The sequence below is a fragment of the Poromitra crassiceps genome, assembly GCF_964638095.1.
Source record: "Poromitra crassiceps genome assembly, chromosome: 4".
Classification (NCBI taxonomy): domain Eukaryota; kingdom Metazoa; phylum Chordata; class Actinopteri; order Beryciformes; family Melamphaidae; genus Poromitra; species Poromitra crassiceps.
The window spans coordinates 60,392,912-60,401,428 of record NC_139626.1 but is presented as its reverse complement, the minus strand read 5'-3'; the positions used below and the strand labels follow the sequence as shown (position 1 = coordinate 60,401,428).

The window sequence follows — 8,517 nt, the reverse complement described above, 5'->3', positions numbered from 1 at the left end:
ACTCTATTGGGGGGGGGGGGGGGATGCTCTTTAAGGTGACCTTGCATGTAGGCCAGCCAGGGTACATACATAGAACACGATTCAAGACTTTTCCTGAACTACTAGAAGCCATCTTTAATTCGGCACGGTGTATAATCCAGCAAGCAGCACTTTATCTCAAGAGGATTGCAACTTTTAGAATTGGGTCACGCCGCTCATCGCCCCCCTCCAGTTGTAAAAGTGGACATGTCACTGAATGCATAGGGGATCCTATGTACGCCGAATTGAACAGTATCTCCAAACTGTTCATGAAAGACCCGGAGTCATATTGAAATGGGGCTGAACCTGTTGCCTATACGCAATACAACGTTAAATCCGCAGCTTTATGAATGGAGTTTCAGAGTAGCTGCAGCTCTGATCATGATCGTCTATCCAGCCCGAATAAAAGAAAGGGCGATCGGCGATGATGTAACTTGCTGCCACGCCACAGCCTGCCGCGCCGCTAGTGAAATGGGGGGCAGAGTGAAACACAGAGGACTGTTGTTGTTGAGGCGGAGGATGAACATGAACTGAAATCAACATCTGTCTCTTCTGTATCTGCAACTCTCACTTTAATGTTCATTCAAAAATAACGATCATCACCCAGCTCTCACATCCGCGTTTGTAGCTGCGCAACAAGAAAATGCGTATGCTAACGTTAGCCTTGCCCTTAGCTGTTCAATTATGTACAGATAGAAGTGCAGACTGAAGGAAACCCTGTCTGAAGATAACGTTAACCACTGAGCATAATCATATCGGAAACCGGGACCCGGGACCTTCTCTCCCGGTGCAGGGAGAGTCTGGCAAACGAGACTACCCTCAATGTCAACTGTCAGACACCATTCATTGACAGCGCAGTTTAACCGCTTTCACTAGAAACAGCATCACTGTGCACCGTCAAGACGTCCTCTAACGTTACAAACACGGCATCTTCACCACCACCATCATCTTCTTCTTCCTAACGGGGCAGAACTTCCATCTTACCATATCTGTAGCGGGTTGAGGAGGTGCGTCGTTAGATGTGCAGTGCCTGCTCTCCCTGCTCGGACTAGACAGAAAGGGTCACCTCTATGCTTGTATTGAAGCGTCATGCGGTAGATGCCCGGCTCCTGAACGCATCACGGGACTTGTAGTCGCCTGTTTCCGCCGACGCAGGAACGGCTGTGGAGCGACTCCACGATAGGGACTCGCTCTCCCGCGAAGCACCGCGCCGCAGACCGCGCCCACCTTCCCCAAATATGGCAGAGAATTCTGAGTTCTGAGAAGAACACTGGGATCAAATTGTTCTTTTTTCAAAGTGAGGAATCTGCTCTTTACTGGCACCTCGCGGCCGATAGCGGGACTGCAGCGCTGCTCCTTGTCACTGATCTGCAGGGTTGAGGCCAAAAGGCATGAATGAGCTCAACAACAAATCCAATCCAAATCCAAATCCAATTTTTGAATTGTAAATTGAATTGGAATGTCAGAAAACAGAATTTAGTCCAATGAAATTCCATCAAGGTTTACGAAAGAGGGAAGGAATCCTTATTTATTCTGGATTCTGACTGAATTATTGGATACTACAATACTCTGAATCACAATCACTTTTATTGCCACAGTATGTAAGTTACATAAGGAGGAACTTGTCTTAGTGTCTGTATGCAGCGTAGCCGTCAGGTCAATATACAGAGATAAAGAAGTAGGAATATTTATACAATATGTACATGAGTGGAGGAGTGTTTAGTGGACATTCAATATGAATTTACATTGCATTTACATGAAATTGAAGTCTGAGTTAAATAGGCGTTAAATAGGCAGTGAATTTACATGAATTTACAGTCTGAGTTAAATAGGCATTCAAGTTCGAGGGGTAAGCCATGGTGTAGTTAACAAGAGTAATAATCTAAGTTCTGGTAGTAGTGGCGAGTGAAGTGCAAGGTCATGTTTGATTGGGGGGGGGGGGGGGGGGCTCATGTCAGTGTGGGGGGTCAGCTGAGTTCAGGAGGAGGTCGTGGGGTTTGTGGGGGGTGTTGGTGAGGTCCTTGGTGGAAGGGGTTTTCGGGCCTTGTTGGTGAGTCCGATGGCGGTTGGGAAGAAGCTGTTCTTGTGGCGAGAGGTTCTGGTCTTGGCTAGCCTCGCTGGCCAGCCTCCTCTCCCTTCCGTCCGAGGAGTCTGGCGCCGCAGGTCTCCATAACTGGGATAAACCCTCCCCTGCTCTACTCTGCTCTCCCATTGGAGCGACTGTTTCGGTGGCAGCCGGATGTCCGCTCCCGGCTTATTACAAGCTCTGTCATTGGCTCCGACCATGTCAATCAGAGCGGCTTCCGCTCCCTCCTCCCTGTGTGTCGCTGTAAATAGTGCCCTGCCGCCGCAGTGAATACAACAACGCTAACTAGCTAGCAAGCTAACGCCAGAAACCTACACACTAGCTCGTTGCTACATGCTGAAAACGGCAATTTTGATTGTTTGAAACTATTTTCCAAGGGCACTGCCGCTAAGCGCCGCCCATCGCAATCCCACTATGGAGACCTGTGGCGCCAGACTCCTCGGACGGAAGGGAAAGGAGGCTGGCCAGCGAGACTAGGTCTTGGCAGACCTCAGTCTCTTGCCGAGCGGGAGTGTTTTGAAGAGTTTGTGGCCAGGGTGGGAGGGGTCGGCCATGATCTTGTGAGACCGCTTCAGTCTCCTGGCTGCATGCAGGTCCTGGAGGGATGGCAGGTTGCATCCGATTACCTTCTCAGCACAGTGGATGATGCACTGCAGTCTGTTAAGGTCCTTGAGAGTGGCAGCTGTGTATACCAGACGGTGATGGAGGAGGTGAGGATGGACTCAACGATGGAGGTGTAGAAGTGCACCATCGTGGCCTTTGGCACTTTGAATTTCTTGTGCCTTCTTGGTGAGAGCTCTGATGTTCAGATCCCATTTTAGGTCCTGGCTGATGATGGCACCCCAGGAAGCGGAAGAAGGACTCCACAGTGTTGACTGGGGAGTCACACAGGGTGATGGGGGAAGGTGGGGCTGGGTTCCTCCTGTAATCCACAATCATCTCCATTGTCTTTTGAGCATTTAAGACCAGCTTGTTTTGATTGCACCAAGTCACCAGGTGGTCGACCTCCTGCCTGTATTCAGACTCGTCTCTGTCTGTGATGAGCCCAATGAGGGTGGTGTCATCTGCAAACTTCAGGATTGATTGATTGATTAATTTTTATTTTTGGAAATAGCAGACAAAATCCAAGGGATAGACATGTAAAAGTGCAAAACACATTGCTTGACGGACAGGTGACTAGAGGTGGAGCTGTTGGTGTATAGAAGAAGACTTCTGAAGAAGTATGGAGAGAGGACACGGCCCTGGGCAGCACCGGTGCTGATAGACCGGAAGTCAGTTGTACGTTTGCCCAGCCTCACATGCTGCTGCTTCCTGTCAGTCAGGAAGTCTGTGGTCCATCTGCAAATGGAGTCGGGCACGCCCAGCTGGGAGAGCTTGTCCTGTAAGAGGGCTGGGACGATCGTGTCGAAAGGCCGAGCTAAAGTCCATGAACAGGATCCTGGCATAGGTTCCTGCATTGTCCAGGTGTGTGAGGATGTAGTGGAGGGCCATGTTTATGGCATCATACAGACCTGTTGGTGGCTTTGTAGGCGAACTGCAGGAGGTCCAAGAGTGGGTCTGTGATGGATGGACTAAAAATCAATTGTTTGTTTGTTTGTTTGTTTGTTTGTAATATCATTTGATGATGAAGTTGTAGATGCACAACATGCATTGTGCTGCTGTACCTTTTGTTCGATTACATTGTTTTAGTGTCCTGTAAGTCTTGAAAGCTTTACTTAATTGAATGTCCTCTTTTTCATTATATATGTGCTGTACTTCACTTCCTGCTGTGATATCTCAATGTCCCAGCTGACCAATAAAGTGCCGTCTTTTGTGGGCCCTTCTAATGGGCTCGTGTTGACCGTGTTTACGACATGAGTCCATATGAATGAAAAATGGAAAAGTGGAAATCTTCTGAAAACTTCAAGTTCACGACTTGTGACGTGTCATGACGTTTTCAGAAAATGGTCATGGACATGGATGGAACATTAGGCAAAGTCATTTTTATAATACCAGGGTATCTGCCCCGATAGGTGGGCTCGCCGCACGCAGCTCAGCCGCTATGCGGTCTTGCCCGCAGCTCGGCTGCTCTATAGACCCTTCTCACGGGGGCCATTTTGTGTCGAAAAGGCAGGGTAAACACAGGTGCAAGCAAAACACTAATGAGGGTTTCCAACTTCCATGATTGGGATTTGGAAACCCTCATTAGTGTTTTGCTTGCACCTGTGTTTATTCTGCCTTTTTGACACAAAATGGCCCTCGTGAGAAGGGTCTATTGGCATGCGCAGCGCACAATTGCTCAACTCCGCATCACTGATGACATCATTATCACTGATGATGCCACAATACATATGACATCACTGACGATGTCACAATGCCTATGACATCATCAGTGCCTATGACCTAAGATGATTTTGGTCAATAATGACGTCACTGGTGACATCACTGATGATGTCATAGACATTGTGACATCATCAGTGGGCCAAAATGGAAACAAACAGATATTGCCCACTGAAACAGATATTGCCCACTTGCTCCGTTTATATAAGGAAGGATAGGAGGAAAACGTTGATATTCCAAAAGGTTGCCTGTCATTATGCCTTTGCATGACCTTGTTAGCCTCAGTGGCTTCTAGTCAACTGCGCATTCTCATGACATAAGCATGTCATGACATGCTCATGACTTAAGCATGTCATGTCATGACATGCCTCATGACATAAGCATGTCATGTCCACGACTTCCCAGCTCGTAAACACGAGTTCACAACTTCCGCTTGTAATCGACAATAGACTTAGAGAGTTAACATAAATGAATCAAAGACGGTTCAATAAATCAAATCCATTCAATCATAACGCATGAAATGAGGCGGCAGACTGGTGTTAAGTCGGGGTTAAAGGTCAGAGGTCACCTGAGGTCAAGTTCAGCCTCTCAGCAGTCTACAGGAAGCTGGAGCCCCGGCCGCTCAGCCCAGCCCTGTGTGTGTGTGTGTGTGTGTGTGTGTGTGTGTGTGTGAGAGAGAGAGATAGAGAGAGAGGGGGAGTGAATGGGAGTGTTTAGAGCTGTCCATGGTGCTGGTCATCTGACAAGCCAGTGGCAGACGCGCAGGACACTACAGGAGGCCAAGTGATTCTGCCTTCAAAATAAAAGCATGTTTCAGTTTTTTAGGTGGTGGGGAGTATTGAAGTGCATCTTGCATAAGTTCATATGGATATGAATGTGAATCAAAAATATTGATTACCATATATTTTAACATAGATTCCCCTTAGTGTTCTTTGGTAGCCAACTGTGTTACTCAAAAAATGCTCCCTGGGGTTGTTTCATAGTCGTCCTCAGCCGCATTCACTGACTTTACATCGTTATCAAGCCACACTAAAACGTCAGTAGAGCACAGTCTGGTTCAGTGAAGGCACCACGGCTCTAGCCTGCTAAACCACCCGCTCACGTGAACTCACATTTCATTTGGTTCTGCGAGTTGGCCTATCAGGAACGCCACTAGCACTGCACTAACAAAACAATAATGGCCGCCTCCTTGCCTGATCGTCTCGAGGAGTCATGTCAGCGTTTGTCTAGTTTAAACAGAAATAGACTCAATAACAACAATTAAACAAGTACAGGAGTATCGCCGCAACCGCGGAGTTTCTCGGCGGAAAATATGTTTTTGCCGTTCTTCTCTCACGAGTGGATTTGGGTTTGGCTGAAGGAGTTGTCTGTCCAGGCAAGTGCACCCGCCCAACCTCCACCCACTGCCAAACACTGGGTGAAGAACCAAATGAAATGTGAGTTCACGTGACCGGCTGGTTTACCAGGCTACCATGGCTTCAGGAAAGCACAGTCTGGTTCAGTGAAGGCACCACGGCAAGGCAGTTTTCAGGGACTCAGGAAAAGTGCCGGTCAAAAGGGATCTATTAACTACTTGCAATAGGTCCGACGACAGACAGTTATAAACGCTTTAAAAAAAGCTTGTTGGAAGGGTATCGAGACAGCACGAAGATGATTTAAGGCCTTGCACAGTTTCCTCTAAGATGTGGTCGATAACGCTGAACTGGGACAAATTTATCGAACTAGGGATCTGCGGGTAGGATGATGTCACAGCATTTCTTGGTGTGGAGCCACTAATAGCCTGCCTGATATTAATAATTTTATCCGTAAAAAAGGCAGCAAACTCATTGCATTTGACAGTAGAGAGGAATTCAGGTGCTACACGGAGAGGCGGATTAGTCAGTCTATCAACTGTGGCAAATAGAGTGCGTGCATTGTTCACATTTTTGTTAATTATCTCGGAAAAGAACGATTGTCTCGACCTTTTCAGTTCGAGGTTGTAGGAGTGAAGGCTTTCTTTGTAAATATCATAGTGAATGTGAAGATTAGTTTTCTGCCATTTACGCTCAGCTTTCCTGCAATCTTTCTTTTTGCATCTAACGGATGCAGAATTTCGCCAGGGTGCTTTAATCTTGCCAGACAGCAATTTTAACCTACCAATTTTAACTACACAATACAAGCCACACTAAAACTTCAGTGAAGCACAGTCTGGTTCAGTGAAGGCACCACAGCTCCACCCCACACTACACAATACAAGCCACACTAAAACTTAAAGCACAGTCTGGTTCAATGAAGGCACCACAGCTCCACCCCACACTACACAATACAAGCCACACTAAAACTTCAGTAAAGCACAGTCTGGTTCAGTGAAGGCACCACGGCTCCACCCCACATTAAACAATACACAATACAAGCCACACTAAAACTTCAGTAAAGCACAGTTGGGTTCAGTGAAGGCACCACGGCTCCACCCCCCACTACACAATACAAGCCACACTAAAACTTCAGTAAAGCACAGTCTGGTTCAGTGAAGGCACCACAGCTCCACCCCACCCCACACTACACAATACAAGCCACACTAAAACTTCAGTAAAGCACAGTCTGGTTCAGTGAAGGCACCACGGCTCCACCCCACACTACACAATACAAGCCACACTAAAACTTCAGTAAAGCACAGTTGGGTTCAGTGAAGGCACCACAGCTCCACCCCACACTACACAATACAAGCCACACTAAAACTTCAGTAAAGCACAGTCTGGTTCAGTGAAGGCACCACAGCTCCACCCCACACTACACAATACAAGCCAAACTAAAACTTCAGTAAAGCACAGTCTGGTTCAGTGAAGGCACCACGGCTCCACCCCACACTACACAATACAAGCCACACTAAAACTTCAGTAAAGCACAGTCTGGTTCAGTGAAGGCACCACGGCTCCACCCCACACTACACAATACAAGCCACACTAAAACTTCAGTAAAGCACAGTCTGATTCAGTGAAGGCACCACGGCTCCACCCCACACTACACAATACAAGCCACACTAAACCTTCAGTAAAGCACAGTCTGGTTCAGTGAAGGCACCACAGCTCCACCCCACACTGCACAATACAAGCCACACTAAAACTTCAGTAAATCACAGTTGGGTTCAGTGAAGGCACCACAGCTCCACCCCACACTACACAATACAAGCCACACTAAAACTTCAGTAAAGCACAGTCTGGTTCAGTGAAGGCACCACGGCTCCACCCCACACTACACAATACAAGGAAGAGAGACCAAGCCAAGGTAGCATGACAACATAGCACAACCATATACCAGACAGAAACTGAAGGAAGTACAACATTTGACAACTTATGAGACATTAAACACATCTTCAAGCTGTTATTTTGGCCAGTGACCTACAGTATGTAGTCCATACTGCAGTAGCTCTAAACTCTCCTGGATCACCTCTCATGCAACAAAAACATTTGAACAATGTGTGGACAGTCTGCATATTATCCTTTGTCAATTGCAGACCACATCAATTATTCAGATCATTTATGATCATTTATGATGCGTTCAGAGGCCAGAAAGTTGGCAGCTACTGTACGTGTTGGAACGCCCACATCCAAAAAGTATTTCTATTTCTCCATCATCCATCTTTAACCGCTGATCCAGAGTCGGGTTGTGAACGTAGCAGATCCAGCAGGGGACCCCAAACCTCCCTTTCCCTGAAGGCATCAATTAACCAGCTCCTGACTGGGGGATCCCAAGACGTTCCCAGGCCAGCGTGGAGATGTGATCACTGACTCCACCTGCTCCTTGGTCTGCTCCTCCTCGTGGCCTCCTCCAGCTGGATGTGATGGAAAATCTCCCCTAGGAAGGCGACCTGGAGGCATCCTTACTATAGATGCCCGAACCACCTCAACTGGCTCCTTTCTATGCGAAGAATGGATTTACATTTGAAAATCAAACCATAAGCAAACTGCAACAGACATAACTCGCTTGTATTGTTTTTATAGATTTGATAATATTTTAGATTTTTGTTATCTTCTCTTTTTTTTTTATATATATATATATAAATATATCCGAGACATGGGCAGTTAGGCCAGCCGCTTCTTTTCACCTGACAGGGG

The 8,517-nt window shown here is 47.1% G+C and overlaps 1 protein-coding gene across 1 annotated transcript in view; it reads right to left on the bottom strand.

The window, feature by feature from the left end:
• The window catches only part of LOC310775469 (malate dehydrogenase, cytoplasmic-like), a 28,576-nt gene extending 27,453 nt beyond the window's left edge, over window positions 1-1,123 (bottom strand). Inside the window, exon 1 of the mRNA XM_083635620.1 lies at window positions 1,003-1,123. Within this exon, the coding sequence (XP_083491746.1) occupies window positions 1,003-1,005 (3 nt within the window). The 5' untranslated portion in view covers window positions 1,006-1,123. The remainder of the gene's footprint in view (window positions 1-1,002) is intronic.
• Between the last annotated feature and the right edge of the window lie 7,394 nt (window positions 1,124-8,517).